The sequence below is a fragment of the Rattus norvegicus genome, chromosome 4 (genome assembly GCF_036323735.1).
Source record: "Rattus norvegicus strain BN/NHsdMcwi chromosome 4, GRCr8, whole genome shotgun sequence".
Taxonomy (NCBI): domain Eukaryota; kingdom Metazoa; phylum Chordata; class Mammalia; order Rodentia; family Muridae; genus Rattus; species Rattus norvegicus.
In genome coordinates, this window is record NC_086022.1 from 70,460,355 (window position 1) to 70,478,095 (window position 17,741).

Below are 17,741 nucleotides of genomic sequence, written 5' to 3' on the forward strand. Positions count from 1 at the left end.
CATATATGTGTGTATTCATTATATATGCCGTAGGCTGGATGGTATTTATCAGTTTCATTGAGATTCTTGAGATATTTGAGAGACTGAGTTAATTGAGAGATTTCTAACTAAGTGGATGAGGATGGGAGTGAAAGCCTGGAGAGGAGATGGGCTTTAGAACACGATCAGCCTTGAAGTCTCCCCCAGGAGGCATTCATGAGAAGTAAGCAGGGAGCAGAACAAGAGTGCAAGGTTATATATCAGGTGGTCATATCCAAGGTCTGGATATATGTAGAAAGTGGACCATTAAGAGTCAAGAGCATAAAGCATGGCATGGGGAATACAGAGTGGGAATGTGGTAAACTGATTTTACTTTCTACTGTGCCTAACAGTGAAGGGAAGCACAGACACGGTGGAGGAGTACAATTAATGGTGACTCAGGAATGAATGTGTCTAGTGCACATTCTGTTGGGGAGAGGCTCTAGAACTGATGGATTAAAATTGAAGGTTCTGTGGTCCTTCCAAGTGCAGTGGATGGAAACCACTAGGAAGCTGATTTTCTTTTGCAAATGTTCCTTTTCCTTTTGCAGCTGGGACTCTCAGCTCCTTGGCTTCACCTTCAATGACATGTTCATCCGCATCTCCACCCGCCTGCCCTCCACATACATCTATGGCTTTGGGGAAACTGAGCACACAACCTTCAAGATAGACATGAACTGGCAAACATGGGGCATGTTTTCCAGGGATGAGCCCCCAGGGGTAAGGACAGAGTGTTTGTGGTTGTGTTTTGTCCCCTCTAACCACTCTGTGTGTCTTGTGTTTTTTCTTCCTCCTCCTCCTCCTCCTTCCTCCTCCTCCTCCTCCTCCTCCTCCTTCCTCCTCCTCCTCCTCCTCCTCCTCCTCCTCCTCCCCCCTCCTCCTCTCCAGCTTCACCATACAGTTTCCTTCTGCTATTAGTTAAGTGGGTAATTTTCATCTGCCTTGTTTTTCATGTTTTTAACTTACTTTCCTAAGAGGGATGGAGACAACTAAGGAGGTGATTTTTGGTTCTTTCTCTGGGACCGGTTTTCCTAATCTCTTTTGTTTTCTCCTCTTTACTCTCAGTACAAAAAGAATTCCTATGGTGTCCACCCTTACTACATGGGGCTGGAGGAGGATGGCAATGCCCATGGAGTCCTCTTGATGAACAGCAATGCCATGGGTAGGATGATGCCTTCATCTGTTGTTATGTGTGCTGGTTTCTCTTATATAATGTTATAATGTAGTTGCCCTGCTGCATTTGACAATTCTCTCATGGAATACTTTTTTGGAACAACCATAAAGAGAGATACAACAGAATTGAGTGAGTTACTAACATTTTTGATCAGTTGTTCAAGCCAGTTACATATATTGAATTAATTTGAAGCTGTGAGGCAGAACAGTCACTTTAGGAGAATGGGGTTGTGTGGAAAATTAGTGTGATACATTTAAAGATGCTAAATAGCCAAGAATCTATGAAAGGATGTGTGCAAAACTAGTGCAATATGAACATGATATATTGGAATTAACTGTCTTTTGTTCACAGTATCTAACATACACTATCCATACAAAATGTTATCACTGGGAACTTTGCAGGAAATATATACTGATGCTCACTACATTGTTTTTTAGTACTGTTTATGAATCATAAACTATTGTGAAACAAAGCTTATAATAATCACTTTGAGTGTATCTATAAAGATAAATTTTCAAAAACATAGTAGCAAAACAGGGTACCCCATGCATGCTTGCACAGTTGGGGGATTTTCCTTTAGCTTCTTCTTCTGTGTGGGTCAACAGCAGAGTACATGTAGTCAATACACTTCAGAAGAAGAAAAAGTTAGTGAGGATCTGAGGCCTGATTCTTCCACAATATGAGATAATGAGTTTACACTGTCTTTTTTTATTTGACGGTTTTTTTTTTTGTCTTTTCAGATGTAACCTTCCAGCCCATGCCTGCCCTGACATACCGAACCGTAGGGGGCATTCTGGACTTTTATGTGTTCTTGGGCCCAACTCCAGAGATTGTTACTGAACAATACACAGAGGTAGGAAGGAATTAATTTGGTTCTGCAGTACCTTCCTTACCCCAGATCCCATTTTATTCAGCACATTTATCATTCCAGGGCGTGCATCCACTAGTGAAATGGTCACATAAGTACCATAATGGTTGGTTTTCTCTGAGGCAAGAGTATAGTATAATAAAGAGCAAAAATATTCATACCTATAGCCGTTGAATTTATGCCTTCTTAATATAGAAGAAAAAATGAATTTTTGTATAGACATTCTTGTAAGGCTAGTGATAGTGTTGTAGATGGTTGGGGTGGTGATGATATTTACGGCAGGAAGGGATGGTAATCTTGATAGAAGTGGTAGTAGTATTGCCATATATATATATATATATATATATATTAATCTCGCTGATAGAGATAGAAGTAGTGATTGCGATGCTTGTGACGGTGCAGTGGTTGGAGATGAAGTGGATGATGATAGGACTGGATTAAAAGTGATGTTGGAAATTGTAATGGTGGTGTAGGGGTGATGCTGCTGAGAACGGCTGTTGTCAGTGTTATGATATTAAGGGGGGAATGTGGAAATGATGGCAGAATTGATGGTGATGATGGTTGTGATGGATATCATGGTATCCATGACTGGGTTATAGTAATGTTTAGGGTAATTTTAATGGGCATGATAGGAGTGGTGAAATAGGTATTGACACATGATGGCAAGGAGTGGTGTGACACTGATTGCACAGTAGTGAAAAAACACATGTGCAAAACTCTTGCAACATATATGTCTGTCTGTAAGATCATATCATATGTAATTCATTTTTATAGATACTACATGGTTGATACTACCAATAGGTCCCATTTGACCATTATGAAGCAAATACAAAGATAACTTCATTTTGTTCAATTTCACAATCTAGTAGGGTCTGAAATTTATACTCTGAACCGCAGCATGCATCCGATTGTTTTACTTCTAAATTTGGCATGTAGGAATCAGAAAGGAATATAAAGAGAAACTCCAGGCTCTAAGGAGGTTTTTCTTAAGAGATAGCAACCTTCGTCTTTCTGGATTAAAATTGGTAGATTATTTGGTTTTGGAAAAACCCTTTTCTACTTTATATACAACCTCCATTGTTCATCTTCTTCGGTTTTGTAGTTGATTGGTCGGCCTGTGATGGTACCTTATTGGTCCCTGGGATTCCAGCTGTGTCGCTATGGATATGAGAATGATACGGAGATTGCCAACCTATATGATGAAATGGTGGCTAAGCGGATCCCATATGTATGTACATTTCATAGTATATAGTTTCTGCAACCTCATAATCAACTCAAATCTCTATATTACACCGTGTTTGGATGAGTTCTGCAATGACACACTGCTTTACCACATGTCACAATGAGTCTGCCTCCACCAAAATACCTTTGTAGTGCACTCATGGCTCAGTCTGACAGGGAAGAGCTAAGGCTGAAGCAATGCAGTTTCTGCTGTAGCATGTTTCTACTCATTTTTTTAAAGCTTGACTTCAAGACATCCACTCTTAATATTCTTCATAAGATTAAAAGATTTTTCTAATGGTGATTAGGTCTAAAAAATATTGACCTAAACTCATCCAGCCATTCATGGATAGGTTTTCTTCAGTTTTAAAACTGATAGAGCAATCAGTAAATCATTTGATTTGCTTCTCTGGACTGTTGCTTGCTGAATGCAGTAGACGTATATTGAGTTTATAGTAGAAAACACTGAACCTACCTTTTTCATTTGAGGACTTGAGGTCCAACGCTTTTAGCAATTCTGTAGACAACTATCACAACTTATTTAATTATACTTTTGTTTTTATTTTTAAATGTTGTTGTACAGACCTGAAGTGCTGACTTTAGTATGTCATATCAAGAACTCTGATTGCTCTGAACACTGGCTATTATATGCTAACTCCCTGTTTTGTTTTGCATCACCATGTAGTAACTTTACAGTTCATGCTGTATCAGGACTGGATAGCTAACCGTATTTTCTATGAAATAGAACCACTGATTTCAATGGTAGCTTCCAGAGCTGCATCACTATACTCACATCTGACATGTTCTGTTTTTAAAAAAAGTTTCTTTTACACTGTTTATTTTTTTTCTGTAACCCTTCCAGACAAACACAGGCATTAAAATCTATTTGTTGTTATTGTTGACTAATCTTTTTCATTCTTGAGTAGATATTATAAAAAACAATCATTGACTATCCTAGGATCCATATTTACAATATAGGATAGGTCAGGTTTGAAATGTTCAGAATCAAAGCCCTGGAGGCTGGACTGTCTCCACCATCAGTCTCTCTTCCTTGTGTCATCCCAGGATGTGCAGTACTCAGACATTGACTACATGGAGAGGCAGCTGGACTTCAAGCTCAACCCTAAGTTCTCTGGGTTTCCAGACCTGATCAATCGCATGAAGGACAATGGGATGCGGGTCATCCTCATTCTGGTTAGTTCTTGTGTGAATGTGTAGGCTGTGAATGGGACAATAGATGGACTAGTGTGGACATCACCTTAGAGCATCTGTCCTTTCCTATTCTAGGAGAGAAATAGATGTGTAATTAATATAAGTGTATTTTGAGGGAGCCAAAGAAAATTCCTTGCACAACTTGACATGGAGATTCCTATTTACCACCATATCTCCTTTTAATTTTCTGTCTTAATTTTCCCCTCTGCTCTGTGCTCTGACTGCAGGATCCAGCTATTTCTGGCAATGAGACAGAGCCCTATCCTGCCTTCACCAGGGGAGTGGAGAATGACGTCTTCATCAGCTATCCCAATAATGGAGGCATTGTTTGGGGAAAGGTATGGGTTGTAGGGTGATCCAGCAAGACTCACCCTGGCCCAGAGTCACTATTAGTGTTTTCCTAGAATTTTGATTTTGTGTCTTTTGTGTTTGGTTTCAGATCTTGGATTTTCATTTTCTTCCCTGTGTATATTTGTAGATATTCTTAAGGTGTTTGTGGAACCCATTCTTTTTTTAGAGCAATCCTCCCTGACTACTGTGAAGCATGACTTATAGTTCCCTAAGACATTATTTATTATGTCCAAGACATTGCTGTTAATCTTTTCTCTTCATAGGTCTGGCCTGATTACCCTAATATCACTGTGGACCCATCTCTAGACTGGGACAGTCAAGTGCAGGTAAAATGCCCTTTGTGGAGGCTGGATGTAGTCAGGGTTGCCAGGAAGGTGAAGCCATAGCTAGGATACTAGATGTGTATATACTTAGGACAGAGACACTGGAGGAAGAATAACTTAGGAACCCTGGTAAATGGGTAGGACAGTATGGGCTATGCTCCCTGAGAGAAGGCAACGTGTCAGTAGGACTAGAAATTTCTAAGGGTGGGAGGGCGAGGAGAAGAAATAGTCTAGACTAAAGAAGGGGAGGGGGAGGTGTTAGGGGGATGTTGGCCCAGAAACTGGGAAAGGAAATAACATTCGAAATGTAAATAAGAAATACTCAAGTTAATAAAAAAAAAAGAGTCTAGACACATTAGAAGATCGTTTGGTTTTAAAATCCAAAGCTCATTTTCCCTTTACTCGTCCTTTCCATACAATGAGAATGACTCCAAATACTGGGATGGCATTCGTTTGTGCTTATACCTCTTGACTCTCAATATTTTTTAATGAGTCACAAAAATTTTATTACATAGGTGTAGGTTCTATTCAGATATATAGCTATGGAAGTATAAGAATTCATTGAGTTCAGTTTAGTGAGTGCTTACGTCCTGCATAATGTACTCATTGACAATAAATACATTGTATTCTACTCTGGCAGCAATACCGAGCTTATGTGGCCTTCCCAGACTTTTTCCGTGATTCAACTGCCCTCTGGTGGAAGAATGAGATTAAAGAACTCCACAGCAACTCACAGGATCCTGCAAAGAGCTTGAAGTTTGATGGCCTGTGGATTGTAAGTCTGTCTGTGTGTGTGTGTGCACATGAGTATGGGTGTGCATTGTATTCACCATGTGGATCCTTGGCATTGATCAAGGTAATAATAATTTCCAGAAAAGGAGTTTTGATATACGCAAGTGCTAATCATGGGATGAAACTTACAACTGTAATATAACGCCAAGGAACTTGTCTGAAGTCTCTCCTCTAAATTATCAAGAAAAATTAATGGAAATTCTGTAAAATACTTTCTGTCCTAAGGGGAACCATAATAAATAGATGGCCTAGGCAGTCATGTTGAGGTTAACTGTTCTTCTAGCTTGTACTTCCCTGGTGGGTTACTATCCTCTCTAGGCAGGATCTACAGAGAAGAGATTGCTGGATACTGAATGTGTAACTCTTTCTCTATTCCTGAATTGAGAAGATTGAAGTATCTTTAAAAATAAGTCACAATTTTGCTATTTGTAGGACATGAATGAACCTTCCAGCTTTGTGAATGGGGCAGTTCCTTCCGGCTGCACTGACACTACTCTGAACCGTCCTCCCTACATGCCACGTAAGGACCTTGGGCCGTTACACTCTTGCACAATGGCTAGAAGAAGATGCGCCAAGCATCTTGGGAGTACTCTGATCAACAAGGGCACCTCTCCACCATTATTTTTGTTAAATGTGGCATGAGACCAAAACACACTATTTATCTAACACGAGATGTTAGAAACAAAATTCTTGCATTTGTTCAGAAATCACTCGACTAGGATGTCTCTGTGCTGTCATAACTTACAGAACTTCATTTCTCATTCATATATATATATATCTGGAGCCCATGGTCTTTGGATAAATATATATATATATACATATATATATATTAAACACTATAGTTTATCTCTATATACTATATATTTTGAGTTGTGTGATCAAATTTACTTTTGTACACTGTGAGAGGCAAACTCTCTATCCCCTCTCAGAAACATAAGGAAAATATGAAATAACTACTGCCTTAAAACTTAGGAACTAAAAGTGTGGTTGAACAGTTAAGAGGGAGTACCATCCTAACATAGGACTCAACCCTCCAACTGCAGAGAATCAGATGCCTTCTTCTGGTCTCAGTAGCCATCCTGTCTTTATATCACACACACACACACACACACACACACACACACACACACACACACACACATACACACACACACACAGAGGTGGGGAAGGGGAGAGAGAGAGAGAGGGAGAGAGAGAGAGAGAGAGAGACAGAGACAGAGACAGAGACAGAGACAGAGAGAAGTGTTTTAAATGCCATTATATCAGGACCTCCCACATAGTAAATTTTCAACAATTTCATTTCTTGCCACATTCCATTTCTTTAGTGATTTGGATTTTAAAAATCAGTTAGTGTGTTACTCAGAGAGGACCATTATTCTCATGACCCTGGGAAGGGGACCTGACCCCAGACAGAGACTTTAGACTTAATATATCCTAAAAACAAAACAAAAAAAAAAAGAATTGAGAGTGAATTCTGATGTTCACTGACTTTCATCATTTCCCTCAGATTTGGAAGCCAGGGACAGGGGCCTGAGCAGCAAGACCCTGTGCATGGAGAGCGAGCACATCCTTCCAGATGGCTCCCGGGTGCGGCACTATGATGTACACAGCCTGTATGGGTGGTCCCAGACCAGACCCACCTACGAGTGAGTGGCCATTCTCCTGTTGATGGAATGTGTAGGAGACACTGGTGATGGGCTTATATTCCCTAATTTTCCTTCATTTTCCATACTATGGGCTGAAAAGTGGTTTAACTATAACTTTGTAGAGACTTGTGGTTAAAAATGAGATGAAAGATTTAAACAGTGTACATCACAGCTGTGGGAAATAGTGGGACTGAAACCCACACATACGGGGATACAAGCTCTTTCAACAATGTTCCAAGTGTACCTTTGATTTGTGCTCAATGTATAGTAGTGATTATTTTATGGGAAACTTGGAATTTCTGTTTCCTACTCAAATATAGAAATCTAAGTATTGGATGAGTAACTTATAACCAATATTGCCTAAGGTTTGGTGACAACTTCTGCATTCATCACATGATGAAATTTTGTTGTTGTGTTGTTTTTTGTTTTCTGTTTTGTTTTTGTAAATGATGAAAGGCATGGAAAGGAATTCCTGTCATTATTGTCCCTATCAGCAGCAGAACCCTCTGAAATCCATTCTCCAGCTTCCCTCGAAGGATGCAGTTAATATTTGCCACCATACTTTAAGCACAAGGTTTTGGAGGAGAGGCTCAATTTCCTTCTTTTCCCATCCTTTCTCTAATATACCTCCTTGTGTCCCAACCAGAGCTATGCAGGAGGTGACAGGAGAGAGAGGGATTGTCATCACCCGCTCCACATTCCCCTCTTCTGGACGCTGGGGAGGACACTGGCTGGGAGACAACACAGCTGCCTGGGACCAGCTGGGGAAATCCATCATTGGTGTGTAGGCTGTGCACGGGGGATTCTGCAGACTGGGATGGGTTTAGGATCCTTGGTGAATGGGTAGAGGAGGCAGAGAATGGCCTGTCCTGACCCTGGTACATCTCTCATTGCAGGCATGATGGATTTCAGCCTCTTTGGCATATCCTATGTAAGTGTCCTTTACATGCTCCTCCTTCCTAGGAAGATGACAGTGTCTCCTAGAAAGCACCAAGAGCTCACTTTGTCCCATGTTGTTTCAGACTGGGTCAGACATCTGTGGGTTCTTTCAAGATGCCGAATATGAGATGTGTGTTCGCTGGATGCAGCTGGGCGCCTTTTACCCCTTCTCCAGGAACCACAACACCATCGGGACCAAGGTAGGATATCACCTTCCTTAACTATACTATGTCACTGAAATTGCCACCTCAGATTCTCTGAACATTCCTGCCATTTCTTTCCCCTGAGACATCTTCAAAGCCATTAAGTCCTCTTCCCAGAAATTATATTCTACAGTACTATTTTGGTGATGTTTTGGTTAGAAAATCTATCCCATTGCATTACATGAAAAATAGGTTTTTTTAAATTTTCTGAATGAATTTTTCTGCTGTTTCACAGTCCATTATTATTATTCTAGCAGCATCATCCATATTTTTCTTTAGTATATGGCATTTTCACTTTGTAATATGTAGTTCCAGTTAGCCTTTTAGTGACCTTGAATTCTTAGGTGTTGTGGATGGGCTTTAAATTCTTTGCTCATTCTGTTTTAGAGGCAAGACCCTGTATCCTGGAATGAAACCTTTGAGGACATTTCCAGAAGTGTGCTGGAGACCAGATACACCCTGTTGCCATATCTCTACACCTTGATGTACAAAGCCCATAAGGAGGGCAGCACAGTTGTGCGGCCTCTTCTGCATGAGTAAGTGCCCAGCATGCATCCTGTCGTACGGTGGCCCATTTAGTTATCATGTCTGGTGGATGTGAATCTGAACAGTTTTTCACAGTGAGGCAATAAGTCAACTTCTGTATGAATGCTCAAGGCAGAGCTCTTTATTGTTATTGCTCTTCAGGACACCCTGTCATATGTAACACTTGTGTTGCGTGTAAGGCATTTACTGAGCTATGGAAAGGAAACCACTGAGCACAAGATTCCTTTCCTTTGTGGTGCTACAGAGGCTTCACTATTTGGTATAGGATTGTGTTGTGCGGACCTTGTCCAGAACCTGCTTGTATTACCTAAGTGGACATGCCCAGGCAAGATGGCAGGGGAAAGTTTTGTCTTTGTCTTACAGTGGGGAAATGGAAGATGCTGTGTAGCAGACAATGTGTTTCTGAAGCTAGGAGAACGTGCCATGTGGGACAATGGTGACATATAAAAAGCAGAGGATGTAGATGGATTTCTGGGATCTGAACTGGAGCACTCCCTCAAGGACCTGCTCTGGGGACATACAGGTGTCAGATTGGTGCCTTCATTTTCCCTTTCAGGTTTCTGGCAGACCGGGAGACCTGGAACGTAGACAAACAGTTCCTGCTGGGTCCAGCCTTCCTAGTCAGCCCTGTCCTTGAACTTGTGAGTAAAGAGACCCTAGGGCTAAGGATTCCACTAATGGGTTGGATGACTGGAGTGACATGTGTTTGTTGAGAGAGGGATCTTGAGACATGGTTTCTTAATCTACATTTGCATCTCTGTTCCTTCTGAGCTAAATATCACATATAGTTTTTCTGCCTTTAAAGCACTTAATGGCAGCTTAACAATTCTAGTTTGCATGTCAGTTGAGAGGAAGAATAACCTTGGCAAATATTTAAGAACACAATCATTTTCTGTGAGCTAAGCTTAAGCATGGACAATAAAGTGCAGGAAATGAAATGATTCCTTATTTCTTGATATTCTTACCTACGATTAACTGGAGAACCAATACAGCAATATGTATAATCTTATCTTTTCCCCCTTTAATTAGTTCTCAATTTTGGAGGTCAAAATATAATTAATTATTACCTCTTCCCTTTGTGTCCTCTATTAATACTTGTTAGTTTCCCCCTTCCCTCTGTACATGGTCTTAAAGCTAGAAATTGAGTTACTTGCTCTGTCCTATAGTGTTTTACTTTAAATAAAATGAACAGATAATTAACACATCTTCTATCTTTTTGAGCCTACATAATTTTCTTCTGCTCTATAGTTAACATTTCATCATTGTTTTCTTAGGGAGGAGATGAAAATATCTATAAGAGTATGGTGATTGCTTGTCTCTGAAGTTTTGTAACCCAAGGGGCATTATAAAAGCACCTTTTTCGTAGGCTAATTTTGGTTATTGGAAAAGGAGTATCATTTTTATCTCCATAAGACAGATGATGTAACTTTGTCTAAATGTGTTAGCTTTATTATCATTTTAACCCCTCTCAGTGTATATTGCCCACTGTGTCTTAGATACCTGAGTCCACTGCCCACAATTTCTCTGTATTTTATTTCAGAATGCCAGAAATGTCACTGCATATTTCCCTAAAGCCCAGTGGTATGATTATTACACGGTAAGTTTTTCCTTACATTTCTACACTCCAGAAGGCGGAAGCATACAGAATGTCTAGATACGACATATATCAAACTTAGTGCCACTTCTCTAAATCAACTTGTGTGCTCATGAGTGGCCACTTTATCCTTGTGGCCTGATTTCATACCTTTTGAGCATGACAAGTTACCCTTCACGAAAGCTTCTGAAAGGACTAAGAGATCATCTCAAGGTGCCACACTTGTAGGTATCTTTTTTATACGTGTGTTTATTGCTTTGTGTTAAAATCATTATAGTGTGGAAATGCCAGTAAGTTCTTGAAATCATGCCACAGGTTCATTTTTGTTCATAGAAGTTCTTAATTGAAGAGATCTTTTCCTCTCTGTATTTTATTACAAGCAAACTCTCAGGAGTTGGATACTTGGAACAATATGGTCATGTGCTAGCATATAGGCCTAGTGATTGGAGTTGGCTTAAATTTTTTCTTCTGATCTGCAAAATAAATAAAATGTCAGTGTCTGTAGTTTGTAAGCTTAAGAATTACTCTGTTTCACTCCCAAAGATCAATAGTTATGATATATATATCATAAATAGTTATGATCATATATGATATATGATATATCAATAGTTTGATAGCAAAGAGACAGACATAGTGCAATGCTTGGATGTCTGAGCTGCTTACATGACCTTACTGATGAGTAGCCAACAGAAGCTCTCTGTAATGTATGTCTCAGCCAGCACAAGCTAAGAGTGCAGCTGAAAGGTTTGCTCTCCTCTAAGAAATCCCTCTTTTCACGGTTTGAGGGGTAGAAAGTATCTGAGAGACAAAAGTCAGAGCATGTGTCCACAACCTGTGTCTCAATCCAAGCGTATTGTGGTGAGATTGGGTGGAGGAAGGATGATGAAGAACCGAATGCATTTCTTCCTCCTCTCTGTCATGGGAGCACCTAGGCCTTTTTGTGTGTGTGTGTGTGTGTGTGTGTGTGTGTGTGTGTGTGTGTGTGTGTGCTATTGGCTAGTTCTACCTATAGGGTGAGGATGCTCTCCTGCTTTCTTAGAAGGTAACAGTCAGTTTGACTGACATATTACCTGTGTTTGAGTGTGCCTGTTGATTGCCTTATACCCTAACTATGAGACCTTCTGGGTATGTTGGAGGTATCTGATATAGGGCCAGGACTGTGATTAAGTAGGTATAATCCCACGACCCCCAATTTAAAAATGATCCTGCATTGTAAGGCTAGCCCTACCTACACATGGCCTTAAGAGCATAGACCATCTTTCAGTTTGCATCCTAGGCTTCTTGCTAGCCTGTTCTAGTGCTGACCCGGCCCAGTTAAATGCCTTTTGTTCAGCACTAGGTGTAAGAATATGAATACACATTCTTACGAAGCTTAGCCTAGAATCAGTAGCTAATGCTTGTTTGCCTTAAGGGCTGGCACATAAGTAAATGATTTCATGTACCACATTTTAAAGTTGATAAATGGAGGTTACTGAGGAAAATTTTCCTGCATTGGCCAATTTTACTAATGACGTTAAAATAAAAGGCAGTGTCAGATAAAGGGAGGTACCTAAAGACATGGTCTGCCAAGCCAAAAGTGAGTTGAGCAAGCTTAACAGTGATAAAAACCCTGTGTCAGTCATTTTTATATTTTCAATATTGTATGGGAACACAGCTAGGTGCAGCATATATGAATACTCCTCACCTCTAAAGCAACCGTGTTCAAATACCTAGCAGGTGACAATTGCAATGTCTCATGGTCATTGTGGGATGGAGTAATGGGACTGCTAGTGCCCTCTAGTGAGCAGGCAACAACACTGCCCCTCTGCATCCAAAAGCCATTCCTGTGAGGGCAGCCTCACAAGAAAGAATTATCTGTCCCTAGGTATCAATGAACCAATACCGAGGAGAGGGAAGCCCTGCTATATTTAAGGCAGCGGAGGAAGGTTTGAGGTCATGTATCAGGTCAGGCTGTACCTCACAGTAGAGGGCCAAGATAAAAGTGTGAATGAGGGAGGAAAATTTGGGTAGGTTCTGATTGTGATACATAAACAATCCTAGTTACTGGAGGGTTCCTAAGAATCAGGAGATAGAAGTGTTAGTTACCTGGTAGATGCATGAGAGAGAAAGGTAAGCAATGGCCAGTCAGTCAGTGGCCTCCTGGTGAAAGAAAAGTTTAGATTAATCCCTGAAGAGAGTGTTTCAGGGTCCAAGTTGCAAGGTCACCTCCCTAACGTTGAGCACAGGATGCAGAGTAAGAATGGTGGGGATCCAAAAGAAGATCTCCTCAAGTATGTTGCTACTTTTCCCCTTTCCCTCTGTCTCCTCGAGGATAGGCATTACCACAGGACCTTATTTATATACATACCAAAGGCTTTTCCCCACTCCTGATCCTGCCCTCACAGAGGCCCTTTCTTCCTCCTCCCCTTTCCACTTCTCTTCTTCTACTATGAGAGGTGACAAACCCAGTATAAGTTGGTACCCTGGCACACTAGGTCTATGCAGGATTAGGCTCATTCTCTCCCCCTGAGAGAGACAAGGCAGCCCTACTGGGGAGCAGGTTCCAGTCAGACTACAGCTTAAGGAACTGCCCCTGTTCCATTTGTTGTGGTGACCCACATGGAAACTGTGCTGCACTCCTGCTACAGATGTGCCAGGAGCCTTGGTGAAGCCCACATATACTCGTTGATTTCTGGCTCATTCTCTGAGAGCTCCCAGGTGTCCGTGTTAGTTGACTCAGTTGATCTTCCTATGGACTTCCTATATCATAGGATCTTAAACTTTAAGTGCCGCAGCTTCAACACAGCAGAGGGGAACACAGTATGATTACGACCTTTGTTGAACTGTGGTGATCAGTTGGCTTGTGCAGTGTCTGCTTGGGTGGGGTGTTTAGGGAGGTGTGTGTTATTTCCCTCATCATCTCTCCTCCTGCTACAGGGTGCAGATATTAATTCAACAGGAGAGTGGAGGACCTTGCCAGCCCCTCTTGAGCACATTAATCTTCATGTCCGAGGGGGTTACATCTTGCCATGGCAACAACCTGCCCTGAACACCAACTTAAGGTGAGTGTTGGCACTAGGGCTCTGTTTACACACTGGTGAGCTCATTGCTTTTTGATGAAAAGCCACATTTACATCAAGCATGAGTCTCAAGGTCAAAGTTTTCTGAACATGCTCTTTTCTGCTCTATGTGTATTGTGCTTTCCACAACTGGGCATTTCATCTACATCTGCTGACTGGTCGTGCGCAGGTAGAGTACGATGAGGATGGTCCTGCCACCCTTTATCTCTCTCTGTCTCTGTCTCCGCCTCTGTCTGTGTATCTCTCTCTCCTCCGATGTGCCTGTGTGTGTGTGTGTGTGTGTGTGTGTGTGTGTGTGTGTACACCTGTGCATATGTTTGGGCATGCATGCAGGTGAATGGTCACCTTCTGTCCTTAGGTTTGTCTTGTCATTTTGAGAGACTGTGAGATATACCCCGGTTGATTTTGAGAGGAGTTCTTCCCTGTTTCACTTTAAATCCTTTCAGTTTTCAGGACTCTGACAGCTCTGATGGTGGTCAGCCTCCCAGTTTTTCTGAAGGCTGTTGCAATTTTAGTTCTGAAACTTCCCATCTTGAGGAGACTGCATTTGGTTGGTTCCTCTCCTGCTTTGCTTTGAGTGTCCATCCAGTGCTCACTGCTTATGTCACGCTAGTTCTCCTTTTTGGATTAGCATTCCTGCTCTGTCCTTCTAACATTTTAGTTTCTCACCTTTACCTCCACCACACTGAGCCCTGTCTTGGTTGTGATTCAAAATAAGGGTTCAAGAGTACAGACTCAAGTGTCTAGTATATCACTTTGGGTTTATAAGATTTTGGTGCAAAACTATAGCCTAAACTTCTACCAACAAGTTTTACACTGATGCCATTTTTATGAAAATATATCATATATATATATTTCTTTGAATACCATCATTGCTTTGATTATTCAAGTTGCAGACTTTAAAAAACAGCTGTGTAATCCAATGCTGATTTGTTTTTCCTTCTCTTTTCAGTGTGAGGCTATTTTGTATACTCATATCAATTTACCTTGCAAATGGAAGTTTAATTTTTCCTCATCCTTGAAATCTGAAATTCTTCATTAGTGAAGAGACCATAACAAAAGGACTATATCGGCTGCTGTATACTAAATATACTTTCTCTGCTAAGAAATTTTTTTACTCAGAAACAGATAAAATGTGGCTTACCTATATAATGGTAACTCTGGATTGTGAGAGGAGACACTTTCTCATATAACAATGCCACAGCATCTCTGTCTGAGACTTTTTCCTCTTCTCACAGTCTGTGTTCTGTATGTCAATGTAGCCATAGAATTCATCATAGCTAATGTAGTGATTGTGATACTCACACGTTGGTTTCCTGTCTTGATATTTGTTGTTGACGTTCAGGATATATCTACCTTGTGACAACAATACTGGAGAAAGTGTCTTTTAGGATTCTTGCCTCTGTCTCTTAAAGAAAGGAGTCATCTGTGACTAGTCCTTTTATCAATTTGAAATTTGGTGCCAACCTTTCCCCAAATCCTTTGACCTCTAAGGATTTGTTTCATGTGTAAATCTTGGTTCCCACAGTCGGAAGAAACCTCTTGGTCTCCTCATTGCTCTGAACGAGAATAAAGAAGCAAGAGGAGAGCTGTTCTGGGATGATGGGCAGTCAAAGGGTGAGTGCCTTGAGAGGGTGTGACCTTGGCAGACCTGCACTAGATTTCTCCAAGTGCCATATGATTCAGATTAATTTCTGCTCTCACAATGAAGATTTTCCTTCTTTTCTAATACTAATGTCTACAGTGTTGCCTACATGCACTGTATAATTTCCATCCATTTGCTGATAGACATGTTTGTTGTTTCACTATACTGGGTATTTTGAAAGGAAAAAAACAAAACAGACTTAACATAAAATTTTTTCCATTAATTAATGTATTTACTTTACAGTTTGTTTGAAGCCCACCTCCCTCTTCTCCTCCCTCTATGACTCTCAAAATATCTTCCCCTTTTATCCACTCCCATTATCTTCAGAGACGTGAAAGCCACCCTTGTGTCCCATACCACCCTGGGACATCTTGTCATGATAGGACTAAACACATCCTTATCTATTGAGACCAGGCAAGGTTGTCCAGCTAGGGGAGGGAGATAAAATGACAGGCAACAGAACTACAGAGGACCCTGCTCCAATTGCTGGGTGATACAAACAAAGATCAAGCTCCATGTCTGGTACAAAAGTGTAGGGGCTAAGTTCAGCCCCTGAATGCTTTTTGGTTAGTTGTTGTATCTAGGATACACCATGGACCCAGGTTGGTTGACTCTGTAGGTCTTCTTGGGGTGTCTCTGTCCCATCTGACTCAGTCCTATCCCACCACTCTTTTCCAAGACTCCCTGAGCTCCAATTCTTATTTAGTTGTGGTTCTCAGCATCTCTTTTCCTCAACTGCTGGATGAAGCTTCCAAGCAGACAGTTATCCTAGGTTCCTGTCTGCAAACCAGCAGAATATCAATAATAGCTCAGTGGTTGGCTTTTTCACATGGGATGAGTCTCAGGTTGGGAGCGTCATTCCCCTGTCTCTACACCACCTTACTCCTGCACATCCTGTAGGCGGGACAAATTTTGGGTTGAAGGTTTGTGGGTGGTTGCTGTTCCCTTTCCTCCACTGGAAGTCCTGCCTGATTATAGGAGGTTTCTATAACCCCAGCTGCTAGGAGTCTCAGCTAGTGTCGCCCTAATAGACTCCCAGAAGCTGCCCAGATTCCAGATCCGAGGCTAGCCCCCAAAACGCCCCTCACTGTCATCTGTTCCCTCTCCCTGTTCCCCTGCTTCCCCCCATATCTGATCACCATCACTTTTGAATTCCTTACCACAGATTCCACCTAGTTCCTTCCCTCCTTCTACCTGCAATGTATTTAATATTTCCTTTCTGAGTGAAACTCAAGCATCCTCTCTTGTGCCCTCCTTATTACTTAATGTCTTGATGTCGATGGATTATAGCCTCGTTATCATGTCTTTTATGACTAATGTTAACTTATAAATGAGTACATACAATGCGTGCCTTTCTGTGTCTGTGTTACCTCATTCAAGATAGTATTTTTCTTGTTCCATACATTTGCCTGTAAATTTCATGATAACATTGTTTTTAGTAGGTGAACAGTGTTCTATTGTTTAAGTATACCCCACATTTTCTTTATCCATTCTTCAGTTGAGGGAGATCTAGGTTCTTTCCAGTTTCTGACTATTATGAATAAAGCTGTTATGAACATAGTTGAGCAAGTCTCCTTGTGGTATAGTGAGGTGTTTTTTGTGTATATGCTCAGGATTTATATAGCTGCATTTTGGGGTAGAACTATTTCCATTTTTTCTGAGAAATTACAACTTAATTTCCATTGTACTTGCAAATTTTCCCCAGTCATGGAGGAGTGTTCCCATTGCTCCACATCCTCTCCAGTATGTGCTATCATGTGTGATTTTTTTTAATCTTTGCCATTCTGATATATAATACGTGTACAATGTAAATGATCAGAGTTGTTTAGATTTGCATTTCCCTGATGACTAACGATCTTGAACATTTCTTTAAGTGTTTGTCAGCCATTAGAGAGTCCTATGATTTCATTTGTTCATGTCCAGTTTCATTCATATATATCATATATACATACATATCATATAAACACATATGTATATATATATATATATACATATATGTACATATACATATGTACTCTAAACTCGTACGAGGGAATACAGGGTAAAGTTTCTTTCACAATGGTCATGCTATTTTGATTTTAAATATGACTACAGAAACAAAGGAAAGAAATCATAAAATAAGTTTATATAGCTATTGAGAAGTACAAGGC

The 17,741-nt window shown here is 40.8% G+C and overlaps 1 protein-coding gene across 7 annotated transcripts in view; it reads left to right on the forward strand.

Moving 5' to 3' along the window:
- The window catches only part of Mgam (maltase-glucoamylase), a 160,490-nt gene that overhangs the window by 52,092 nt on the left and 90,657 nt on the right, over window positions 1–17,741 (forward strand). For 6 of the 7 annotated variants that reach the window (XR_005503531.2, NM_001427451.1, XM_063285350.1 and 3 more), the window contains 18 exons: window positions 570–738; window positions 1,084–1,180; window positions 1,933–2,045; window positions 3,163–3,288; window positions 4,347–4,475; window positions 4,721–4,831; window positions 5,108–5,170; window positions 5,808–5,942; window positions 6,392–6,479; window positions 7,467–7,605; window positions 8,252–8,385; window positions 8,502–8,536; window positions 8,628–8,744; window positions 9,135–9,283; window positions 9,850–9,934; window positions 10,834–10,890; window positions 13,804–13,928; window positions 15,475–15,563. Coding sequence is in view for 6 of the 7 variants with exons in the window: in NM_001427451.1 (NP_001414380.1) it covers window positions 570–738; window positions 1,084–1,180; window positions 1,933–2,045; window positions 3,163–3,288; window positions 4,347–4,475; window positions 4,721–4,831; window positions 5,108–5,170; window positions 5,808–5,942; window positions 6,392–6,479; window positions 7,467–7,605; window positions 8,252–8,385; window positions 8,502–8,536; window positions 8,628–8,744; window positions 9,135–9,283; window positions 9,850–9,934; window positions 10,834–10,890; window positions 13,804–13,928; window positions 15,475–15,563 (1,961 nt within the window). In the remaining variant the exon portion in view is untranslated. The remainder of the gene's footprint in view (window positions 1–569; window positions 739–1,083; window positions 1,181–1,932; window positions 2,046–3,162; window positions 3,289–4,346; window positions 4,476–4,720; window positions 4,832–5,107; window positions 5,171–5,807; window positions 5,943–6,391; window positions 6,480–7,466; window positions 7,606–8,251; window positions 8,386–8,501; window positions 8,537–8,627; window positions 8,745–9,134; window positions 9,284–9,849; window positions 9,935–10,833; window positions 10,891–13,803; window positions 13,929–15,474; window positions 15,564–17,741) is intronic. The other variant, XM_063285349.1, reaches the window with a different exon arrangement.